Below are 26,411 nucleotides of genomic sequence, written 5' to 3' on the forward strand. Positions count from 1 at the left end.
TCGATGCCCCCTTAATATGTCTTGGACCAGAAATGCCCCCTTAGATTTCTTCAGTGCCCACCAGCGGGCGGTACCGCCCCCATTGGGAACCTTAGCTGTATACCATGAGGACTGATTGAGATCATTTATGGTAGGTACAATGCCCAGTGGGGGCTGGGTGGTCTCGTGGCATCAGAACCCCTGCAGATTTTTTTTTCTCCAGCCCGATGGAATTTTTTTTTTTTATTTTTGTTTTTTCTGTCCTCCCGGCCATCAGACCTTACTTTATTTTATGTTATTTAGTATTGCCTAATCTTATTTATATTTCTATTTTTAATAAACTTTTCTTTCCTCATCTTGTAAAGCACTTTGAGCTACATCATCTGTATGAAATTGTGCTATACAAATAAATGTTGTTGTTGTTGTATGATGCAATGGCAGCCATTTTTGCACCAAAATGCTAACAACACATTGGCTGTTAGGTGGTGAAGGGGTGAGAGACAGATAGCCAGTTAGAGACAGGGAATGATTAGGGAGCCAATGGGCATGAATTTAGCCTGGAAATCAGGGTACACCCTACTCTTTATGAAGGATGCCCATAGCAGTAGAGTGTTGTACCAGCTTAACCATAGATTGATACAAGAGAAAGTAGGGTGAAATGACACCTTTTATTGGCAAACTAAATAGATTACAAATGCAAGCTTTTGAGGCAGCTAAGGCCCCTTCATCAGGCAAGTTAGCCAATAAAAGGTGTCATTTCATCCTACTTTCTCCTGAAGGATGCCCAGGGATCTTTACTGACCACAGAGAGTCAGGAACTCAATTCTACATCTCATCCGTAGGACGGCACCATTTTAACAGCACAGTTTCCCCATCACTGTAGTGCGACATTGGGGTCCACACACAGACCACAGGGTAAGCATCCCCTGCCAGCCTCGGCAACACCTCTTCCAGTAGTAACCTAAGCTTTTCCTTTGTTGATCTTCCATCCAATTACCAGCTGGGCCTGAAAAGACTTAGCTTCAAGTGAGTTTTCTGTTCTGAAGTGTGGTATGGCTGCTGGGGGAGTGATACCCACCTGAAGTGGAGATGAAGAAAGGGAGATCAGTTTATTGTGAAATGAATTGTGATTTTGGGCTCATGGACACCTGAAGATCATCTTCCAGGCACGGGCAAGACATGAAATACCCCACCGGGGCAAGAGGAGGTGCCAACGCTAACAACGCCACCTCTTTTCTCCTCCCTAGCTTTATGAAGCTCAGCCTCAGCCACACCCCCATTCAACTAAACCATGCTTTTTCCAGTTGGAATGACATAAATCAAGGAGTTCCTAGAAGGTATCTGTCTGAGAAACACAATCCCCCACAATGGAGCTACTTGACTTAGGCCCTCTTGAGAGAGCCAACAGTTTTCAGAAGCTGCAGAGGTTAAGTATAATGCCTTATTTCTGTTGCGCCACCATATGCTGATTATAGTTTGTCGTTCTGGACATTGGCAGTAAACAAGGTGGATGGGTTGCCCCCCCCAGCTTTTCTTTGAATCTTCTCTCCCTCATTTGCATCTCACAATGTATAAATATATATAGCTGTTTGATAGTGTAGTAGATAAAGACGCCATCTTACATTCAGGACACCACCATTATAAACAGAGCAACATCATCTAAAATTTGAACATCCAGGGTGCAATCTTCTACTGTAGAGACCATCACTATACTAATCAGAGTCTTAAGGCAACAATTCTAAACCCTATGTCTGACTATTCCTGAATCTGAAAGCAAAGAGTCACCAGAACAAGGAGAGATGGGTTGGCTTGAACTTTGGATTTTTAGATGATCCAGGAGAATTCATGAAGCCCCTCAGACAATCCAGCACCTAGCAACAGGCTGTAGGATGTACACAGAAAGAGCACACATTGAGAGATGCCATTAAGTCGTACGTGTATGGTAATATACTGTATCTGCAAAGAGTATAAAATGGAGACAAGTCCAGATAGGATGAACCAAAGAGTGTGGTGGTAAACAATGGAGCTTAATGTCTGTCGGAGTTGAAGCTCTAGACAGATAAACAAGTAATGGCTTACCACCAGGATACTGTGACAATATATAGAAATGTAAAACTACAGTGGTGATAGATGTAGCAACCATCAGAAGGAAGGAATATAAGAAGATGGAGAAATATCAGAGATTGAAAGAGGGGCTAGAGAAAATGTGGAAGATGGAAACCAGTGTAGTCCCATTGGTAACAGAACCATTCAGGTCCATAAAGCCTAAGCTAGAAGAGTGACAACTCTCTGGATGGAGGACTTCCATCAGCAAAGGGGGTAAAATATGGAACAGGTTATTGAGTCGGTTTCCCACAAACTGTTGAAGTCAATGGAGAAGGAACCAAGTACAGTAAAGAACTGATCACCTTACCCTCCACAACATGTTTTACAATACATATGGCAGAGGAAACTTGCAAGTTTGAATTGCTAGGAATTACATAACAGACTGACATCATGACTGAGGGAGAACTTTTAATAAGATCAAAAGCACCGCATATAGTAAACCAAAATGAAAATGGTGAGCAGAACAAACAACGCAATAACAAAATGGTGCCATGTACTGCATCATGGCCCTTAATAAGAAGAGAATAATAAGTAAATTACCTCAAGAACAAGCCATAGTTGATCTCCATTTTTCACATCTCTTTTGTAGAACATGCCAAAAAACTTCACCACATTGGGATGATCAGAGAGTGCTTTTAGAATGTTGTATTCTGCTTCTATCTCCTCGTCAATATCCTGAAAATAAAAGTTTGCATATTTTACAGCAACTTTTACAGCATTTAAAAATTCAAAAATTATTAATTATTGCACATTTAAAATCTAATACTCAGGCTAATGTAAGAAGTCTTGAAACAGAGATCCTGCTTTTAGATAAGGGCTAATAAGGGACATTTTTCAGGCGTTTTTTTAATTTATTGCAGCAGATAAAGGACACAGCTCAGTAACCTTATATATAAAGCAGACTGTAACAATCTTGCGGTCTTGTTATCATCCAGTTGACGCTCATAACTTTTCTGGTATTCTCCGTAAATTGGCATTAAAAAGTTGTTACGATGCTGGGAAAAGTGCATCGCAAAGGAAGGTGACTACAGTGGTGTGAAAAACTATTTGCCCCCTTCCTGATTTCTTATTCTTTTGCATGTTTGTCACACAAAATGTTTCTGATCATCAAACACATTTAACCATTAGTCAAATATAACACAAGTAAACACAAAATGCAGTTTGTAAATGGTGGTTTTTATTATTTAGGGAGAAAAAAAAAATCCAAACCTACATGGCCCTGTGTGGAAAAGTAATTGCCCCCTGAACCTAATAACTGGTTGGGCCACCCTTAGCAGCAATAACTGCAATCAAGCGTTTGCGATAACTTGCAATGAGTCTTTTACAGCGCTCTGGAGGAATTTTTGGCCCACTCATCTTTGCAAAATTGTTGTAATTCAGCTTTATTTGAGGGTTTTCTAGCATGAACCGCCTTTTTAAGGTCATGCCATAGCATCTCAATTGGATTCAGGTCAGGACTTTGACTAGGCCACTCCAAAGTCTTCATTTTGTTTTTCTTCAGCCATTCAGAGGTGGATTTGCTGGTGTGTTTTGGGTCATTGTCCTGTTGCAGCACCCAAGATCGCTTCAGCTTGAGTTGACGAACAGATGGCCGGACATTCTCCTTCAGGATTTTTTGGTAGACAGTAGAATTCATGGTTCCATCTATCACAGCAAGCCTTCCAGGTCCTGAAGCAGCAAAACAACCCCAGACCATCACACTACCACCACCATATTTTACTGTTGGTATGATGTTCTTTTTCTGAAATGCTGTGTTCCTTTTACACCAGATGTAACGGGACATTTGCTTTCCAAAAAGTTCAACTTTTGTCTCATCAGTCCACAAGGTATTTTCCCAAAAGTCTTGGCAATCATTGAGATGTTTCTTAGCAAAATTGAGACGAGCCCTAATGTTCTTTTTGCTTAACAGTGGTTTGCGTCTTGGACATCTGCCATGCAGGCCGTTTTTGCCCAGTCTCTTTCTTATGGTGGAGTCGTGAACACTGACCTTAATTGAGGCAAGTGAGGCCTGCAGTTCTTTAGACGTTGTCCTGGGGTCTTTTGTGACCTCTCGGATGAGTCGTCTCTGCGCTCTTGGGGTAATTTTGGTCGGCCGGCCACTCCTGGGAAGGTTCACCACTGTTCCGTGTTTTTGCCATTTGTGGATAATGGCTCTCACTGTGGTTCGCTGGAGTCCCAAAGCTTTAGAAATGGCTTTATAACCTTTACCAGACTGATAGATCTCAATTACTTCTGTTCTCATTTGTTCCTGAATTTCTTTGGATCTTGGCATGATGTCTAGCTTTTGAGGTGCTTTTGGTCTACTTCTCTGTGTCAGGCAGCTCCTATTTAAGTGATTTCTTGATTGAAACAGGTGTGGCAGTAATCAGGCCTGGGGGTGGCTACGGAAATTGAACTCAGGTGTGATACACCACAGTTAGGTTATTTTTTTAACAAGGGGGCAATTACTTTTTCACACAGGGCCATGTAGGTTTGGATTTTTTTTCTCCCTAAATAATAAACACCATCATTTAAAAACTGCATTTTGTGTTTACTTGTGTTATATTTGACTAATGGTTAAATGTGTTTGATGATCAGAAACATTTTGTGTGACAAACATGCAAAAGAATAAGAAATCAGGAAGGGGGCAAATAGTTTTTCACACCACTGTATGTAGAAAAGTGATAAAAAAATTTTTTTTAAATTTTTAATAAATATAGTTAAAAAAATTGCGGAAACTTTTTGAAAGACCCTAGTATATATATATATATATATATATATATATATATATATATATATATATATATATATATATATATATATATATATATATATATATATATATATATATATATCATACTGACTTAGTCACCTCCACCCACCCATACTGAATGTGTTGCTATATATTGCCTTTGATTCTTGTAAGTCTAAGCATTATCCTCTGATGAAGACCCCTGATAGGGGTTGAAAGCTCAGGAATAAAACTATTTTATGATACGTGATTCGTTTTTTTTTTTTTTTCTCCCTTCATGGATCTCCAACTGCAAATATGCAAACCGTATCACAGACCTTCTCTTCCATAAATCCATCCATCCATCCATCCATTGTCTCCCGCTTATCCGAGGTCGGGTCGCGGGGGCAGCAGCTTGAGCAGAGATGCCCAGACTTCCCTCTCCCCGGCCACTTCTTCTAGCTCTTCCGGGAGAATCCCAAGGCGTTCCCAGGCCAGTCGAGAGACATAGTCCCTCCAGCGTGTCCTGGGTCTTCCCCGGGGCCTCCTCCCGGTTGGACGTGCCTGGAACACCTCACCAGGGAGGCGTCCAGGAGGCATCCTGATCAGATGCCCGAGCCACCTCATCTGACTCCTCTCGATGCGGAGGAGCAGCGGCTCTACTCTGAGCCCCTCCCGGATGACTGAGCTTCTCACCCTATCTTTAAGGGAAAGCCCAGACACCCTGCGGAGGAAACTCATTTCAGCCGCTTGTATTCGCGATCTCGTTCTTTCGGTCACTACCCATAGCTCATGACCATAGATGAGGGTAGGAACATAGATCGACTGGTAAATTGAGAGCTTCGCCTTGCGGCTCAGCTCCTTTTTCACCACGACAGACCGATGCAACGCCCGCATTACTGCGGATGCCGCACCGATCCGCCTGTCGATCTCACGCTCCATTCTTCCCTCACTCGTGAACAAGACCCCGAGATACTTGAACTCCTCCACTTGGGGTAGGATCTCGCTACCAACCCTGAGAGGGCACTCCACCCTTTTCCGGTTGAGGACCATGGTTTCGGATTTGGAGGTGCTGATTCTCATCCCAGCCGCTTCACACTCGGCTGCGAACCGATCCAGAGAGAGCTGAAGATCACGGCCTGATGAAGCAAACAGGACAACATCATCTGCAAAAAGCAGTGACCCAATCCTGAGCCCACCAAACCGGACCCCCTCAACACCCTGGCTGCGCCTAGAAATTCTGTCCATGAAACTTATGAACAGAATCGGTGACAAAGGGCAGCCCTGGCGGAGTCCAACTCTCACTGGAAACGGGTTCGACTTACTGCCGGCAATGCGGACCAAGCTCTGGCACTGATCGTACAGGGACTGAACAGCCCTTATCAGGGGGGCCGGTACCCCATACTCTCGGAGTACCCCCCACAGGATTCCCCGAGGGACACGGTCGAATGCCTTTTCTAAGTCCACAAAACACATGTAGACTGGTTGGGCAAACTCCCATGCACCCTCCAGGACCCTGCTAAGGGTATAGAGCTGGTCCACTGTTCCGCGACCAGGACGAAAACCACACTGTTCCTCCTGAATCCGAGGCTCGACTATCCGACGGACCCTCTTCTCCAGGACCCCTGAATAGACTTTTCCAGGGAGGCTGAGGAGTGTGATCCCTCTGTAGTTGGAACACACCCTCCGATCCCCCTTCTTAAAGAGGGGGACCACCACCCCGGTCTGCCAATCCAGAGGCACTGTCCCTGATGTCCATGCGATGTTGCAGAGGCGTGTCAGCCAAGACAGTCCTACAACATCCAGAGCCTTGAGGAACTCCGGGCGTATCTCATCCACCCCCGGGCCCTGCCACCAAGGAGTTTTTTGACCACCTCGGTGACCTCAGTCCCAGAGATGGGGGAGCCCACCTCTGAGTCCCCAGGCTCTGCTTCCTCATTGAAAGGCATGTTAATGGGATTGAGGAGGTCTTCGAAGTATTCCCCCCACCGACCCACAACGTCCCGAGTCGAGGTCAGCAGCGCACCATCCCCACCATATACAGTGTTGACACTGCACTGCTTCCCCTTCCTGAGACGCCGGATGGTGCACCAGAATCTCCTCGAAGCCGTCCGAAAGTCATTCTCCATGGCCTCCCCAAACTCCTCCCACGCCCGAGTTTTTGCCTCAGCAACCACCAAAGCCGCATTCCGCTTGGCCTGCCGGTACCTATCAGCTGCCTCCGGGGTCCAACAGGACAAAAGGGTCCTGTAGGACTCCTTCTTCAGCTTGACGGCATCCTTCACCGCCGGTGTCCACCAGCGGGTTCGGGGATTGCCGCCACGACAGGCACCGACCACCTTACGGCCACAGCTCCGGTCAGCTGCCTCAACAATAGAGGCACGGAACATGGCCCATTCGGACTCAATGTCCCCCACCTCCCTCGGGATGTGGTCGAAGTTCTGCCGGAGGTGGGAGTTGAAGCTACTTCTGACAGGGGGCTCTGCCAGACGTTCCCAGCAGACCCTCACAACACATTTGGGCCTACCACGCCTGACCGGCATCCTCCCCCACCATCGAAGCCAACTCACCACCAGGTGGTGATCAGTTGACAGCTCCGCCCCTCTCTTCACCCGAGTGTCCAAGACATGTGGCCGCAAGTCCGACGACACGACCACAAAGTCGATCATCGAACTGAGGCCTAGGGTGTCCTGGTGCCAAGTGCACATATGAACACCCCTATGCTTGAACACGGTGTTCGTTATGGACAATCCGTGACGAGCACAGAAGTCCAATAACAAAACACCGCTCGGGTTCAGATCAGGGGGGCCATTCCTCCCAATCACGCCCTTCCAGGTCTCACTGTCATTGCCCACGTGAGCATTGAAGTCTCCCAGCAGAACGAGGGAGTCCCCAGAAGGTATGCCCTCTAGCACCCCCTCCAGGGACTCCAAAAAGGGTGGGTACTCCGAACTGCTGTTCGGTGCATACGCACAAACAACAGTTAGGACCCGTCCCCCCACCCGAAGGCGAAGGGAGGCTACCCTCTCGTCCACCGGGGTAAACCCCAATGTACAGGCTCCAAGTTGGGGGGCAATAAGTATACCCACACCTGCTCGGCGCCTCTCACCGGGGGCAACTCCAGAGTGGTAGAGAGTCCAGCCCCTCTCAAGGAGATTGGTTCCAGAGTCCAAGCTGTGCGTCGAGGTGAGCCCGACTATATCTAGCCGGAACCTCTCAACTTCGCGCACTAGCTCAGGCTCCTTCCCCTTCAGAGAGGTGACATTCCACGTCCCAAGAGCCAGTTTCTGTAGCCGAGGATCGGACCGCCAAGGTCCCCGCCTTCGGCCACCACCCAACTCACACTGCACCCGACCTCCTTGGCCCCTCCCATAGGTGGTGAGCCCATGGGAAGGGGGACCCACGTTGCCTCTTCGGGCTGTGCCCGGCCGAGCCCCATGGGTGCAGGCCCGGCCACCAGGCGCTCGCCATCGAGCCCCACCTCCAGGCCTGGCTCCAGAGTGGGGCCCCAGTGACCCGCGTCCGGGCAAGGGAAAACGCCGTCCAAAATGGTTTTTCTTCATAGGAGGTTTGTTTAACCGCTCTTTGTCTCATCCCTCACCTAGGACCAGTTTGCCTTGGGTGGCCCTACCAGGGGCATAAAGCCCCGGACAACAGAGCTCCTAGGATCATTGGGACACGCAAACCCCTCCACCACGATAAGGTGACGGTTAAAGGAGGGGTCTTCCATAAATATATATATATATATATATATATATATATATATATATATATATATATTGTGACACACTTGCACATGGGAGGCAGTCTATGGGCTTAAGTAAGGGTAAAATGCCAGGTAAGGGGTTGGATGAAGTACACTAACGTCTCCTCTCCCTCTGCGAGTGAAGACTGAGTACAGCCTAACCAATCTCCACTTCCCTCTTCAGACCACGCCCTCCTGCTGACATCACTTCTGCCAGTGCCCTGTTGGACCCTCCTATTCCTTTCCACTGCCTATGTCACACACGTGTGCTTTTGGGACAGCTAATAGGCTCTGGTGGGGGTGATTCCTCAGCAGTCATCAGGGTGGCACTGCACACTAACACCTCTTGTCTTTCTCCCTCTGTTGACCAGATGATTCACAACTTCACCACCTCTGACATAATTTCTGGTGTTCGTCCACCTGGACCCACCTCTTCCTGTCAGCCCATATTTAACTGGAAGTGTTGCAATCTTGGACAGTCTAATTCCAGACATCGCATCAACAGAGGCTTTATTTTTGCTGAAAAACACTTTATTTACAATATATGGGGTCATGGTGTTGCCTGAAACCTTTATCTTTCTTTGTTAATTTTTACTATATACTCTCACTATATATAAACAGTTTATACATTTCAAAAACATTTAATTGAAGTCATTTACATATTAAAGTGGAAAGGAAAATGTTGAAGTGCCTTATTATTACAGGGGATCTTCAAAATGATGAATTACTAAGCAGTGTAATGATTTAATTTGTCCTTTAATTTCCTTTGTGGAAGTAAACTATTATTTTCAGATATCTTTCTCCTGAGACTGTACATGCCAATCATTGTGTAATCAGAAGCTTGCTGCTCAGAAAATATCCTGCTGTAGCTATTTCTCTAACATCAGCCAATCCAAATATTCAAAATATATTAATTTTTCGTGCTGACCTGCCCTATTGACTTTACCTAATTAGACTCCAGCTGAATTCCACCTTTCTGACCAGAATTCCTTTCTTTTCTGACAGACATATACAGAGAGTGACAGCATTCATAATTAATAGTGTGAATGCCTTTTGTTTTGGAAATTATACACATTTTTGCATTCTAACTTTTTCAAAAAGCATATTTAACCCGAGCTGATTTTTTTTTAAAAGAGTGTTTGAAGTTCAAAGTCTGAATTTAGCTCTGGCAGATTTCCTTTTAAAAATTCAGTTTGTTCTTCTCAATTAGAAAAAGGCAGTTAAAGAGTCTGATTACCAATCAATATATTTTAAATAATAAAAGACTGAAAATGTATAATTATTAAATAGCTTTGTCATTCTCAAAACTGAAAAATACCCTCTTTTTAAAATAATCTTATTTATGGTGACAAGCACAGTATATTGAATAAGCTCCCTAATTTTATATTTAACAGCAAAATATAACTACATGCTATAAAAGTATGCAGATAGATAGATAGATAGATAGATAGATAGATAGATAGATAGATAGATAGATAGATAGATAGATAGATAGATAGATAGATAGATAGATAGATAGATAGAAGGCACTATATAAGAGATAGATAGATAGATAGATAGATAGATAGATAGATAGATAGATAGATAGATAGATAGATAGATAGATAGATAGATAGATAAAAGGCACTATATAAGAGATAGATAGATAGATAGATAGATAGATAGATAGATAGATAGATAGATAGATAGATAGATAGATAGATAGATAGATAGATAGATAACAGGCACTATATAATAGATAGATAGATAGATAGATAGATAGATAGATAGATAGATAGATAGATAGATAGATAGATAGATAGATAGATAGATAGATAGATAGATAGATAGATACTTTATTAATCCCAAGGGGAAATTCACATACTCCAGCAGCAGCATACTGATAAAGAACAATATTAAATTAAAGAGTGATAATAATAATAATAATAATAATAATAATAATAATAATAATAATAATAATTTAAATAATTTTTAATAACAATAATTAATCTTAAATTCAAAATTCTGAAAATAAAAATAATATTAACAATACTAATAATTTATGCTTGAATTAATTTTTTTAGTTTTAGACAAACAAGAACGGACTGATTTTATTAACGTAGTTCATGTTCAATACCTAATTTGTTTGAAATTGTATCTTTGCTTATTTTAAGTCAAATGTTCTGCTAATGTAAGAGTATTATTACAATTTCCTAAATATTACATTTTATATACAAACCAATTGTTGCTATTTATATAAGAGTACTACATTTATATAACATTTATATGTGGTGACTTATCTGGAAACCATGATAATCTATTATATACTTAAAAACCAAAATAGGTAAATGTTAAATTATAAAATTGCTTCAGGGTAGAATTAACTTTTTAAATGTATTTTACCTTTTCTGCAGATGCATACTGACACAGCTGTCATGACACTATATGCGATGTATTTATGTCAACTAAACAAAATGTCACAGAACTCCTTTGATTTAATTCTGGAGTACATAATTAACGTTGTATTCCTTATTTGCACCACCTGATGGTGTGTGCGCGTTGGGGACTCTATTTACATTAATGATTGATTGATTGATTGCTTAATTAATTGTAATTTAGAGATAAGGGCAATAAAGACAGAGCAGTAAATTTTAGCTTTAAGAACTGCACAGTAAAATGGGTGAAACACTTGTCAAAACAAATAATCTACAAAATATTACCCTTTTGCCATTTTAGTAGAATATTTATGAAACAGTCAACTTACATGTATCGGATCCAGTACTTTAACAGCTGCCTTACTTCCATCATATTTGTTGAGGACTTTGAAGACTTTGCCATATGTTCCTTTTCCAATAGTTTCTGTGATTTCCCAAGTATCAGAAGGATCCGGAAAGTTGTCAAAAATAATTGATTTTCCTGTGAGTGGAAACATCCTTAGTGGTGATCTCCTATAAGCAAAGAACAGAACAAATTACCACTGAAGACTGACATATTGTTGCTGTGTACGTCTCTGTCAGATAACAGTGATTTGTCTAATACATCTAATTTTCCAAATTTCTACCGCAGGCATTTCATATGGGTTGTATTTTTTTTTCTGAATTTAAATTTTACCAGAATAGATTCATCATAAAGAACAGCTCGAAGCTTAAATGATTTTTTTTTTTACTGTTAGCAATATGAACACTTTATGAGAAACACATTGTCACTTATTAGGGAGGCCTTTACTGGCAGAATAATTTCCACATGTACTTGTCAGCCTGCTTTGAAAAGCACTTCATGACAAACACAATAAATAGTGTAATTGAAATTATATTCTACCCAGAACAATAGATTTGATCTCCAGCTAAACAGAATTAAGGTAAAAGACGGGAGGCCTAGCAGCAGAATCAGGTACTTTTACACTGTATGACAGGAGAGTCTTGTCGAAATCCAGCAGCTTAGAGTGCAGTATATTTTATTCTTCTGAGAAAAATGGAAATAAAGACTGAATCATCCATTTATTTTATTCATTTTCTCTCAGCAGCACACCTGGTTGCTGCTAAGGAGGCCAATTATCAACCGCAGTTAAGCCTACAATCTCTGGACTAAGCGAGGCAGCCCACATCGGCAATGAAAGCCCTGTCAATAGCACATTAACAATGCAGAAAAAACTGAACTCTGTACCCAGGAGCTGACAGGAAAATACGTCCATCCACATACAAAATATGTATATATATATATATATATATATATATATATATATATATATATATATATATATATATATTGTGATAAATAAAGCAAATGAAACAGAACAAGGGTTGGGGAGCCTCCCAGTATACTGGTTGTAGGTTCCAGTAATCAGCAACAAGGTCATAATCACAACAAAATGTTCGATACATTTCACAAAAACACTGGGGTCAGGAGGCTTTTTATAGAGGGAAAAATCAAAATAACAGATGTGATGAAGAGGGAGGGAGCCATAGATGATGTCAGGAGTGAAGGGACGGAACTGAATTTATCAGGACGGGACCGGAAGTGAGGTAATTCCCTGGGCTGGAACAGAGAGTTTTCTTCATGGTGCGGAATGCGGTGGAGAGCGATACATTCGTTGAGCTATGGACTTTTTACTCAGGTGTCTTTCTGTAGATGAAAAGGAGAGAAGAGAATTAATACCGTGATCTGGATCTGCATTTCTTGTAGTTTCACGCATGATAGAGCCCGCTGACTATCTCCTAATCATTTGTGTGTGACACTATATATATATATATATATATATATATATATATATATATATATATATATATATATATATATATATACTGTGGCACGCGGCTGGGGGTGGTACCCAGCCGGGACGCCCAAGAGGACCCTCCTCCAGACCACGAGGGGGCAACCGCCCTGGTTGCTTTGGGGGCCACTGGTGCAGAGCTTTGAAGCTCAACCCTGTAGGGGCCCGTGGTCACCGCCAGGGGGTGCCTGGATGCCTTGGCAGCCCTGGACCTCAACACTTCCGCCACACCAGGAAGTGCTGGGAGGAAGAGGAGCAGGGACACCCGGAGTGCTTCCGGGGATACAGCCGGCACTTCCGCCACACTGGGGCGTGTCGGTGGAAGATTGCCGGAGCACACCTGGAGCACATCCGGGGGATAATAAAAGGGGCTGCCTCCCTTCATTCAGGGCTGGAGTCGGGTGGAAGAGGACGAGGTCTGGGAGAGAAAAGAGGCGGCCTGAAGAGAGGAAAGGCAGTGTGGAAAGAGGCCTGGAGTTTGGGGGTGATTGGTGCTGCGGCACGGGGTTTGTGCACTTTAATAATTAAATAAATGTGTGTTGGACTGTTAAATGATGTCCATCTGTCTGTGTCCGGGCTATATCCCACAATATATATATATATATATATATATATATATATATATATATATATATATATATATATATATATATATATACACAGGGTGGTCCAGATCTAACTATGCAACTTTTAATGCAATGCAATAATTGCATAGTTAGATCTGGACCACCCTGTGTATATATACAGTATATATATACATACATATATATATATATAGTATATATATACTGTATATATATATACTGTAGTCACACTCGCATGTTTAGGAGACAACAAAAGGGCTTGAGTACATGTAATTCCACGCCGGACCAGAGGGTGGCGAAGTGCACTAATTCTCCCTCTCAATCTTTTACAGACCATTCTAAGGAAATCCTGCCCGACTCAGGGGTAGCCAACGACATCACTTCCGGTTCTGATGACATCACTTCCTCCACTGGCCTTTAAAGCCACCATCTTGCTCCCAGTTAGTCAGTTCTGTTTTGGACTCTGTTGTATGAACATGTCTGTGCTTTGGCAAGATTTTTGCAGCCAGGCAAAATTATAGAGGTGGCTGCCTCAAACCTTCGCAATGTGTTATGGTTGTTCTTCTTACTATACATATATATATATATATATATATATATATATATATATATATATATATATATATATATATAGTGAAAATGAATAGACTTGACACACTTAACCCCTTAACCGCCCTCTGCCGGATATATCCGGCACCGATGTTTTATTGCTAACGCCATACTGCCGGAATTATCCGGCACATTTGCCTGTGGTTATGTGAATGCCTGGCGCGTAGTATAACTGACGGTTTGGCGTGGGTATTATTACTACGTTGTATTTCGACAACTCTGCGCTTGTATTGGCCGATCACGTGATGTGATTCGAAAGTGAAAGCTGTGAATATGGCGAAACGTAAACTGACTTCAAGTGAGGCTTTGCAGGCGATTTTGGACAATAATTCTGATCATGATTGTAGCAGTTCTGAAGAAGATTTTAGCGACAATGATGAGCAGCAACGTGCGCTGCATGATACTGTGAATGAAGACGCATCGGATGACGGCGCTGAGTGGGTGTATCCCCAGCATCTCAGCTGGACTGCTGCCCGAGGTGAACTACCTTTTCTGCATCCGTTTGAGGCAACGTGTGGCTTTATTGTTGATGTAAACAATTACACTGCTGAGCAGTTTTATGAGCTGTTTGTGTCACCTGATTTGATCAGACATTTTGTTCATCAGACAAATCTGTATGCAGCACAGTTTATTGAGAAAAATCCCAATTTACCTCCACATTCCCGTGTTCGTGCTTGGTTAGACACTGATGAAAGCGAAATGAAAAAATTCATTGGGATTTTGATGTTGATGGGAATAATCAGAAAACCAGATATTGAGATGTACTGGTCTACAGATCCTATGTATGCAACACCTATTTTTGCAGCTGTCATGACACGTAACCGATTCTCTTTGCTGCTGAACTTCTTTCATTTGAATGACAACAGAAATGAGCCAGATAAGAAAGATCCAAACCGCGACCGCTTGTTCAAGCTACGTCCTTTGATTGACCATTTATTTGAAGCATTTCAGTTGCCCTACATGCCAGGACCATTAGTTGCAGTTGATGAAAGTTTATTGTTGTGGAAGGGCCGCTTACAGTTTCGACAGTATCTACCATTGAAAAGGGCACGGTTTGGTATCAAGATGTTTTGCTTAGCTGAGAATTCAGGTTACATTTATAGATTTCGTGTATACACTGGCAAAGAGGATCCTATGAGTAGTATTTCAGCAGTGTTGCCAGATGAATGTAAGGACTTTGGACTTTCAGAAAAACACTGTCGTGTCTGTTCAAAGAAGGGTCAGCGTAGAGACGTCAAGACCTTCTGCTCAAAGTGTCCCAGCAATCCAGGACTTTGTGCAGTTCCCTGCTTTGGCCTGTGGCACAGCAAACTCAAATACTGGGAATGAAACTATGATTGACTGAACTACTTTTGACTTTTCAATTACTTTTGACTGTTCCGTTTTTGTGGTAGACAATAAATCCAGAAGCCTGAGAAAAGGTACATTTTGTGTTTTATTATGTGTTTGCCCATTTCTAGAACTTGCACAACATTTAGTGGTCAATACTGCTTGAATAAATGTAAAAAATGTAAAAAAAAATGTAAAAAAGTAAAAAAACGAAAATTGTTCAGATTTCGCCTGGCGTGGGGAATATTTAGGGAGTTGGCGGTTAAAGGGTTAAAAAGGTTTGGGGCAGCCACCCGTATGATATCCCTGGCTGCAAAAGGTTTTTTGAATTGCACAGAGATGTTTACAATACTGAGTCCAAAACAGAACTGGTGAGGATTTGCAAAGATGGCGGCTTTAAGGGATCAGACTGGAAGTGATGCTCTTCTGGCATCAGTCTTTGCAAAATAGGAACCACCAGGACTCTAAAGACTTGGACCTTTGTCCTATTGCATAGATATCTGGAGCACCACACACCCCTCTCTAGCGACTTCATGACCCACCATGCTCTCCCAATCCATCTACTGATTTCATAGAAAGAGTCACCAGAGACAGGAATGTCACTGCCGAGGTAAGTAAACCTCTCGACGAGGTTGACACTCTCTTGCTGATGGCTGTGCCCGAGAGGTCATTAAAGGTCTTGAATACTTTCTGAGACCAGTGTATATGACTGTGTCAGACTTTACTTTCATATTTGTTGCAAACCCCTCCATTTTCCACTGTGCTCTTATTTCATAATTTTACATTAAATAATCTTTTACGTACTTCTTATTGAGAAAACTGTGAAACACATAAGTATTTATGTTAGCGTAAAGAGTGGTAATGAGCCCATCTGATCAGTTGTTAAAGTCATAACCTGCCGCCATGATATGTTGTTCAAATGAGAAATGAAATTAGCTCTAGTTGAGCCACACGGCATCGACTGTTATTTTGGGTTACTGCCAGGAGGATTTAAATTGGATTCTGACACCCATCACAAACGCACCCATGCACAGCAGCAATGGAGGCCATCAAAAAAGACTGACTGCTGCCTTCTAGAGAAATTACTGATTGCCCAGAAAAAAGAAAAGAAAAAACACTCGCCGTTGCTCTGAATGCCGATGTGTGCTCTTGATGGACCATTAAATCCACACAAAAGTGTTCCATAATAATAAATATCCTGTCACTTAAGCCTTGCTAATCAATCTTAGCAACAGGAAAGCAATAGATGTGTCCATTGTTTCTGCACTTTTTAAAGCAAAAATACTTTCAGTCTATTGAGTCCAAATGGCTGTTCCAGCTATAATAAATGCTGAATAAACATTCAATGAAAAATAGATGGGCGGCACGGTGGCACAGTGGGTAGTGCTGCTGCCTTGCAGTTAGGAGACCTGGGTTCGCTTCCCTGGTCCTCCAAGCGTGGAGTTTGCATGTTCTCCCCGTGTCTGCGGGTACTCCGGTTTCCTCCCACAGTCCAAAGACATGCAGGTTAGGTGCATTGGCGATCCTAAATTGTCCCTGTTGTGTGGGTGTGTGTGTGTGCCCTGCGGTGGGCTGGCACCCTGCCTGGGGTTTGTTTCCTGCCTTGTGTTGGCTGGGATTGGCTCCAGAAGACCCCCATGACCCTGTAGTTTGGATATAGCAGGTTGGATAATGGATGGATGGATGAAAAATAGATGAACGGACAGATTGTACTGCTTCACTATTTTGCCAATATGTTTAGAGTCTTTACCTCATTTTGGTGAGGATTGTTAGCAAACATCATTCATGTTTATCTCTTGAATTTGTTCTTATTTAAAGAATGCTAAGAATAAACATAGATAGATAGATAGATAGATAGATAGATAGATAGATAGATAGATAGATAGATAGATAGATAGATAGATAGATAGATAGATAGATAGATAGATAGATAGATAGATAGATAGATAGATAGATAGATAGATAGATAGATAGATAGATAGCCTTCCTGACTTTGTGGAAAGGTTTGGCTCTTAAGAGCTGGTCAATAATAGGACGCTACATCCTTTCACCAAGTCCAGGTCCAAATGAGACACTGACATCAGGAGGAGTTGGACCTTTATAGATCTATGGCTAGAAGGGGTGAGATTATTTTCTATCAATGGGGTCTTCTCACTGCTGCAGAGGAGAAAATGGATGAGGCTGTTAGCGGCATCATAGCATACCTGTGATGAGCCTTGAAGGTGTGCCTCTGATGCACATGTGTGACAACCTATATGAGCTTGTTGGACATCCCATCCAAAACTATGGGCGATGACAGGGAGTCGGCCCCTTCACCGACCTCCACTCTTCTTTCCACAAGATTTTGGAGTGCATCTGTGTGTGATGAGCCAAAAGAGCATTTGTGAGGTTGAGAAGACCTTGGTCGCAGTCAGCATTCCAGTTCATCCCAAAGGTGTTCAACAGGGTTTAGGTCAGGGCTCTGCACCACTTGGGTTCCTCCATGTCTTTATGGACCTGGCTTTATGCACAGGGAAACAGTCATGCGGAGACAGAAAAGGGCCTTCAAGAATCCGTTCATGCAAAGTTGGAAGGGTGCAATTGTCTAAAATGTCTTTGTCTGCTGTTGCATTAACAGTACTCTTCACTGAAGCCAAGGGGCTGATCCCATATCACAACATCACCCATACTCCACTAAACTTTACAGCAGGCACTATGCAGTCCAGAAGGTGATGTTCTCCTAGTATGCACCAAAGCCTGATTCATCCATTGGACTGTGAGATAGTGAAGTGTAATTCATCATTCCACAGAATGCTTTTCCACTGCTCCAGAGTACAATGGCAGTGCGCTTTACATCACTTCAGCTGACACCTGGCATTGCCCATAGTGATCTTAGGCTGGTGTGCAGCTACTTCTCCAGGAAAATCCATTTCATGAAGCTCATGAAGCATTGACCAGTGCGGGTAGCTAGCAATCCAATTATGTCAATGAGTGTATTCTTTTGCTGGCACTGAGCATTCAGCAACAATATGACTAGTATGTCCATCTTGTTGCTATCATATCCTGCACTTGCTGTCATCATCCATCTCGAGAATTTTCTATTGATGATAGCTTCTTGTCGACATAGTTATTCGATGTCCGTCTGCAGATCTAACCATGACTTCAACGAGGGGTTGTTAATTTTTTTCAGTTCATTTACTATTATGATGATGATGATTATTATTATTCCTTTAATAAATCATACATGTATTATATAGTCTTACCCATGTATAGCTAACCATGAAATTCAATCATATTCAATAAGCTTTTCACTCAAATACATAACCTGGTCATTAAATGTTATTAAATATGATTCTTTCAAATGCAATATTTATTTTATTCATACTTATTATCATTACATTATAATAAGCGCCTATTATTAGTGCTTGGGTGTGCTCGGGTATGCCCAAGTGCACCCTCAAGGCTCTGTCTTGTTTCCATGGCAACACCATCCTTCCATCCATCCATCCATTATCCAACCCGCTATATCCTAACTACAGGGTCACGGAGGTCTGCTAGAACCACTCCCAGCCAACACTGGGTGCAAGGCAGGAAACAAACCTTGGGCAGGGCGCCAGCCCACCGCAGGGAGCACACACACAGACACACCAGGGACAATTTAGGATCACCAATGCACCGAACCTGCATGTCTTTGGACTGTGGGAGGAAACCAGAGCCCCCGGAGGAAACCCACACAGACACAGGGAGAACATGCAAACTCCACGCAGGGAGAACCTGGAAGCGAACCCAGGTCTACTAACTGCGAGGCAGCAGCTGGGATTGGCTCCAGCAGACCCCCGTGACCCTGTAGTTAGGATATAGCGGGTTGGATAATGGATGGATGGATGGAAATCATACACCATTCCATACAATAATAGGATTGAAAACAAATCAACCCCTACACCTGAGAAAGAGAGCATAGACAGCAGAATGAAACTTAAAGCTAGTAAAAATAACTAAATAGATAAATTAATAAGTGAAAATAGATAAACGGAGAAGAAAAAGAAATGGGGAGAGAATCTGCTTCCTCAGTGCTTTAAAAGCTTATTCTAAAATGTTATTGATTAGATCCTGCCAAATCTAGGAAAATCGATGCACACCTCAACGTTAACATTTGCAGTGCGCCATCTGTTGGAATGTATTTTGTAATGCACGTAGCAATAAAATGTATTGCATTTTTTCATTCCAACAGATTGCACATCACAAACATTTCTAGTAATAAAATGTATTACCGCAGAAGAATCCTAACTTGCCTATTTTAAGTCAGTGGGTAAATGATTTTTTATATTATCGGAAATTGGTAAAAGTCAAAATCTCACAAAACCTTTTCAAAACCTGGCAGGATCTAATTAATAACATTTTAGAATAAGCATTGTAACAAGGCGCTATATAGGCGCCTGACCCGACACAGATGGACACAGAGGCACGTATAAAACAAACACAAGTTTTATTGTTCTTCACCCGTGGGCGCACGTCTTCCCCGTGACCCACAGGCAATCCACAGTCCATACAGAACAATTCCAACACCAACCCAATCTTTTCTCCTTTACCACCACTCCTCCTCAGGCTTAGTCCTCTTCCTCCCGACTCTCGCTTCTGAGTGGTGGTGGCTGGCCCTTTTATATCCCATCCGAAAGTGCTCCAGGTGCTTGACCACCTGGACCTAACTGCACTTCCGGGTGGGGCTGAAGATTCTTCCGGCCGGGCTGCTGACTCTATGCAGCTCCCCCTAGCGGCCATCTGAGCCCCCAACCAGGCTGTGGAGGACTCCATCTCCCATGGAGCCATGCAACAGGTTGGGGGATCACCGTCCGCCAGGGAGGCTGCCACCAAGAGTCCCGGGGGAAGTATTGAGCTGCCCATGGTTGCTCCCCCGCGACAGATGCAGCAGGGGCGTCCCTGCCGGGCATGGGACCCGGCTGTCCGCCACAGCGTTTAAATTGAGGAAGCAGATTCTCTCCCCTCTTTTTTATTCTATTTATTTTTATTCATTTATATATTTACATATTTTTACTATTTATTAAAATTTTACTCTGCTGGCCTAGCTCTCTTTCTCAAGGGTGGGGTTTGATTTGTTTCGAACCTAGTTTTATTAAACTTGACTTGCTTGTATGGAATGTTTTTTGATTTTAATAAAATCAATAAAATGCTAAAAAAATGTATTACTGCAAATGTTTGTGATACACCATACATAACAAATGCAATGCATGTGTCTCTGTTATATGCCATTTAATCTGGGATCAATAATAGCAGTGTTAATATTTGTGACTCGCCATCTGTTGGAATGACAACTGCAATACATTTTATTGGCTACAGATATTTGTGATGCACCATCTGTTGGAAAGACAGAGACATAGCAAGCAGCTGGACGAACACTTGGACAGACACACAGACACTTTTCTTTTTATTAAGGTTGACTTGTGCCACTCAGTAGAATATGTTGGCTAGTTTACATTTATATTACTGCTAATAACGAAAGAATCTTCACTTAATAAAAATTGAAAAAAATAGGCCCAAAGCCCAACATGTTTCTGAACCACCAATGAAAGATATATTACATATTTATTTCATAGTTGTGCAGATAATTATTTTACATATAATACATGTATTTCTATATACTTCATTTCAAACCTTCACACATTTGCTTAAGCTAAAAACCAACATAAATTCAAATTATATTGTGTACTGTTAGAGTTCAAAGTTCATCTTAGACAAGATTTATGACCGCACACTGATTACAGCAATGGTTATCACTTGCTGTCTCTATGCTTAATTTCAGATGTCTGTGTAACAATGTCTTATGTTTGCAGTTTTCCTGCTACAAGTAAATTTCCCCCTAGGATAATCAAAGTCTACTGAACTTAACCTAACCTTACTGGGCCAGACGTGATTGTCAAACAAAATTACATGTCTGGGGACAACCCGTTAAAAAGTGTGTAGTGAACAGTAGTGCTATCCTGTGGCTCTTTGTTATCATCCTTTTTGATGGAGGGTGACACACCGTTTACTTCAAATGCATATTTTGAACTTCATATTTTCATGAATATAGTTACCAATCCTTTCAGGCTTGCATCGACTGCTATAATATCGTCATAATGCTGAGCAACAAAGAGCACCTGTGACAACATAGCAATCACGTTTACCTCTCGTCCATTGATGCTGTCGAATGCCAAGGTATAATCTGTGTGATAGGCGGCCGGGGACCTTGCCCGGCTGGGACACCCTTTTGAGGAGAGCACCGGGGGAGTGGACATATTACCAGCAGTACCTCTGTGTGGGGCGTTCATGCCCGGCTGGGACGCCCAGGAGGACCGGAGGAGGGCTTGTGGATCCTCTGGAACACGAGAGGGCGTCCTCCCTGGTTGCTGTGGGGACCACGGATACAGAGCTTGGAAGCTCATCCCTGTAGGGGCCCGTGGTCACCGCCAGGGGGCGCCCCAATGCCTTGGGAGTGTTGGACCTCAGTACTTCCGCCACACCGGAAAGTGCTAGGGGGAAGAGAATTGGAGACACCCGGGAGACTTCCGGTTTCACCGCTGGAGCTTCCGCCACACAGGGGTGTGGCTACGAGCCCTCAGGATGCAGCTGGAGCCCATCCAGGGTGAATAAAAGGGGCCGCCTCCTTCCAGTCAGGGGCAAGAGTCGGGTGGAAGAAGGACAAAGCTTGGTAGAGAGGAGTGGAGGTGGTCCAGAGACTAGAAGGCATTGTGTTGTGGCCAAGGACTTGAGGGGTGATTGGTGCTGCAGCACTGGGTCTGTGCACTGTAAATATGATTAAAAAACGTGTGTTGGGTGAAACCATCGTGTCTACCTGTCTGTGTCCGGGCTGTTCCCCACACTAATTAAGAAAAGAGTTAGAATGAAAACTTGCAGCCACAGTAGCTCTCCAGGAGCCTCATGTATAACACCGTGCGTAGAACTCACACTATAACATGGCGTAAGTACAAAAGCGGGAATGTGCGTATGCACAGAAAAATCCAGATGCAGGAATTTGTACATACGCAAACTTCCACGTTCTTCCGCTACATAAATCCCGATTAGCGTGAAAAGTAACACACGTGCACGCGCCTTCTGTCCCGCCCCAACTCCTCCCAGAATTATGCCTCTTTGAATATGCAAATCAATATAAATAGCCGTCTGTGAAAAGACAATGGGAAAAGCACGGGGGAAAATATAAGAATTTCAGCGAATACCAAGTGGAGGCAAAGGAAAAACGTACTACTTGTTGGTTTAAACAGTGGTATAATCAACAAAAGAAAGTTGATCGAGTGACAGAGTGTCGAAGAAACTCGAAAGCTCAAGTTCACAAAGTCGCACAGTGCCCGAAATAAAAAAGAAGTCACATATCAAAGTCGTCGTGAAAAGGCAAGTCGTAGCCCACCATCTGAGTGTCATATGAAAGCTTATTAGGGTACAGAGAAAAAAATAGGCACACAGTGGGGAAAAAAGCATGAAATGTCAACTTTAATCTCGAAATTTCCACTTTAATCAGGTAGTTTATTTTGCCATTAAAGTAGAACATCATAAACTTCATCTTAAAATCGTTTAATTTACTAGTTTCTCAAATCCCATTGTAACTAAAGTAGGACGTTAAATGCTTTGTTCTGTATTTGATCTTCTATGTGCTCTATGTGTGTGAATCACTACCTGCTTCTTAAACAGGCTTTCTCTTTCTCCGACAGGACATATAATCCATTACATTCGTGATATTACAGCACTCTGAATAATTAAAATACTGAGATGTATATGTGATATCTTTTTCATGATGATAGGAATGAAAGCATGTTACTAAACATGGGAACACGGTGGCACAGTGATTGTTCATATCTCACGCAAGAGGCTTGCTGCGCCATGCACGACCTTCGATGAAATAATTTATTGCAGCAGTACTGTCTCTTTCAAATGTACTAACCTTCAATTCCTGTCCTTACTTTTCTTTCTCCAAATATCCAATCACCACGCAATCAGCTCTGTAATAGACGTGAAGCCATTTGTAAGCTTAGAACACTCATTCTTCAAAACTTTTAAGGAACATTGAAATATCTTCGTAGTACATGTTTAATTATTCTATCCGTCTATCCTTCCAGTGTCGCATCAGCACCAGTAAGAATACAACGCAAGGCAGGAACAATCCCTGAACTTGCTAGCTCTGCGGCACCGTGTCCTCACATGTTTAATTATTAACAATACTGATTATTTAAATGAAGTTAAAGTTTTATCTGTATGATATAATCAACATATTTTGCTGCATTTCATCTTAAAAATGATATCGTCATCATATGTAAATACGCACTTTATAAAGTGGCGCAGGTTGTGCAATATTGTAGTGCAAGTTTACAGTGAGGTAATTGTACTTATAAGTACAAACAGTTCTACAAGGAGCATTTGATGGACTGATTGAGTGCATTTATATTTCCCCTTGGGATTAATAAAGTATCTATCTATCTATCTATCTATCTATCTATCTATCTATCTATCTATCTATCTATCTATCTATCTATCTATCTATCTATCTATCTATCTATCTATCTATCTATCTATCTATCTATCTATCTATCTATCTATCTATCTATCTATCTATCTATCTATCTATCTTGGGATGAAACTTTTTCTAAACTGCAAAGTCCGTACAGGAAAGTCTCTGAAACGTTTTGCCTTGGCTCAGGCAGCATCTGCTTCATGCTGTATACCGATAATTCTCTTTCCGATCAGCTGCTGCTGTGATTCCCCACTCAGATACAGTGCTATAAATACTCCAAGTGGTGCAGTGAGAGTAATATGGAAAAAGATGATATGCTGTGGCAACCCCTAACAGGAGCAGCTGAAAGAAGAAGAAGATGCATTGAGAGTAACAACGCTAAAGCAGTTATGGTATTTGGAATACTATGGCTATTCCCTGGACCATTATATTGCTGCAGGTTAATTACAATCAGATGCATTACACTAATAAACAATATGCAGTTAGTTTCAGTGTATTTATAAAGCCGCGTCAGGAATGTGGATCTAAGAAAGAAAGGTTGACCACACAGGAACAGTAGCACTGCTTTGACGCTGGGTGCTGCCAGTATGCAAAACCGAGCAGAGAAATTGCGTACGCCAGGGTATGAGGTACCGTGGAAATGTGCGTGGCTTTACGCCAAGTTTAGGTTTTATACATCGCGATTTGAGCGTGGAAACGTTTGTATGCAACATTTCTGTGCGTATGCACCGTTTATACATGAGGCCCCAGGACTGGAGTTGGAGACCCCTGCTGTAAAGCAAGAAAATTTTAAATGAAAGAAAACTTCTCTTATGGCAGTCCCAGTCCCCGTGAGGTGCTCTATAGGCATAATACTCTAAGTCAGCATTCTCAAACTGTAACAAAAAAGGGGGCGCGAATGTTGCCATATGTGGCGGAATTTTGCTATTCGTAGGAAAATTTTAAACTTGTAACGGTGTATCGGCAGCAAAAAATATAGGAATAAATTTTATTAGGGTTTCAAAAAAACGTTAGGGGGGCGCGATTAAAACTGTTATGAAAACTCGGGTCGCAAATACTTAAAGGTTAAGAAACACTGCTCTAAGTCCTCAGTGTTAGCGTGCTAGAAAAAGGATGTGCAGCGTTGTTCATAACGACACTTATTGTACAGATGGATGACAGATTTAATCAGAAGAAATCCCTAAACTTTTGGTGATAGTTAAGCTCTGAAAGCTGAATGAACGCATCCTTCCTTCTCTTGTATTTTATCATTTGATCCAAACCAAACAACATTAGCAGGGACATGAAACATCCACACAATGAAAGATAAAGCAGCTCAGCTCTTTGTGTCATCAATATCCTTTTTTTTTAATTAAGCAATTAGAGAAATTGGCAGCTGGTGCTAATTTAACTACCGGTTCATTTGTTAAAGCAATGCAAATGGACTGGAAACTCACACTTCAAATGAACCAAAAGTGAGAGGGTCGGCTCCTACAAGAAAGAAAGAGTGAATCGGCAGGGATAAAAGTTCTCCAGCACGTTAATCTTGAAGGTACCTGTGGCTGCCCGCTGTGAAAGTTCTCTTACCGGTGCTCATTTAAAGGGACTAACTCTCGACAAAGTAAGCTAGTGGATTCCTTCATTTCATGGCTCCATGGAGAGCTCATTTTTCTCGCTGTCATAGCTGCGATTTTACCACATAACAGAAGTTGTTAACACATTTGTTTAATATACGTGGTGTGTGTAACAGGCCTGTTTTGTTTGTAAATCGGGTGGAGTGGTGGCTCTGAGGCTAGGGATCTGCACTGGCAATCGGAAGGTTGCCGGTTCGAATCCTGTAAATGCCAATAGGGACTCTGCTCTGTTGGGCCCTTGAGCAAGGCCTTTAACCTGCAATTGCTGAGAACTTTGAGTAGTGAGAAAAGCGCTATATAAATGCAAAGAATTATTATTAGGAATTATTAAAAGCTCAGCAGGTCTCATAGTCCTACATAGTGTGTGTGTGTGCGTGTGTGAGACATCCAGAAGCAATGGCTAACAGTCACCACAGAAAGAAAATTAAGCAAAGACATCACACAGGCAGGCACTGAGCTGTGCATTGAACTTCTTCCACACTTGCCAATAGTTAAAATTAAAGAAAAGTAAAAGACGCAAGGATAGACTCACATCGTCTTGACCAAACTCCAGAGAAAGAGTGTAGACAAACAGCCATGTTGTCCCCCAGGATCATTGAGAAATTCCACTAACAGCGTCCACAGTAAAACATGCAAACTGAAGCCTTTGGCTAATCTTCAGAGAAATCCCTAACAAGGCTTCTAATAATTCTCTGCAGTGTTAAATATGTTGAGCTTAAGGGTATTAGTGTTGGGGGGGGGGGGGGGGGGGGGGGGGGGGGGTTGGGGGGTGTTGAGACATAAGCCTTTCTTCATTTAGGCTCCATTCATACATACTAAAGCTGGTTAGAATGGCTAAAAATACTGGCTTGTGACTGCCGACAATCAAATAAATAATAACAATAAAAATAAAAATAATAATAATAAAAGGGCGGCACGGTGGCGCAGTGGGTAGTGCTGCTACCTCGCAGTAAGGAGACCCGGTTTCGCTTCCCAGGTCCTCCCTGCATG

The 26,411-nt window shown here is 42.4% G+C and overlaps 1 protein-coding gene across 1 annotated transcript in view; it reads right to left on the bottom strand.

The window, feature by feature from the left end:
* myo3a (myosin IIIA) overlaps window positions 1-26,062 on the bottom strand; it is a 458,747-nt gene extending 432,685 nt beyond the window's left edge. Inside the window, exons 1-3 of the mRNA XM_051929020.1 lie at window positions 25,954-26,062; window positions 11,284-11,467; window positions 2,626-2,760 (exon numbers count right to left, since the gene is read on the bottom strand). Coding sequence (XP_051784980.1) covers window positions 2,626-2,760; window positions 11,284-11,467; window positions 25,954-25,955 — 321 coding nt within the window. The 5' untranslated portion in view covers window positions 25,956-26,062. The remainder of the gene's footprint in view (window positions 1-2,625; window positions 2,761-11,283; window positions 11,468-25,953) is intronic.
* Between the last annotated feature and the right edge of the window lie 349 nt (window positions 26,063-26,411).

Source organism: Erpetoichthys calabaricus, chromosome 6 (genome assembly GCF_900747795.2).
Source record: "Erpetoichthys calabaricus chromosome 6, fErpCal1.3, whole genome shotgun sequence".
NCBI classification, from domain to species: domain Eukaryota; kingdom Metazoa; phylum Chordata; class Cladistia; order Polypteriformes; family Polypteridae; genus Erpetoichthys; species Erpetoichthys calabaricus.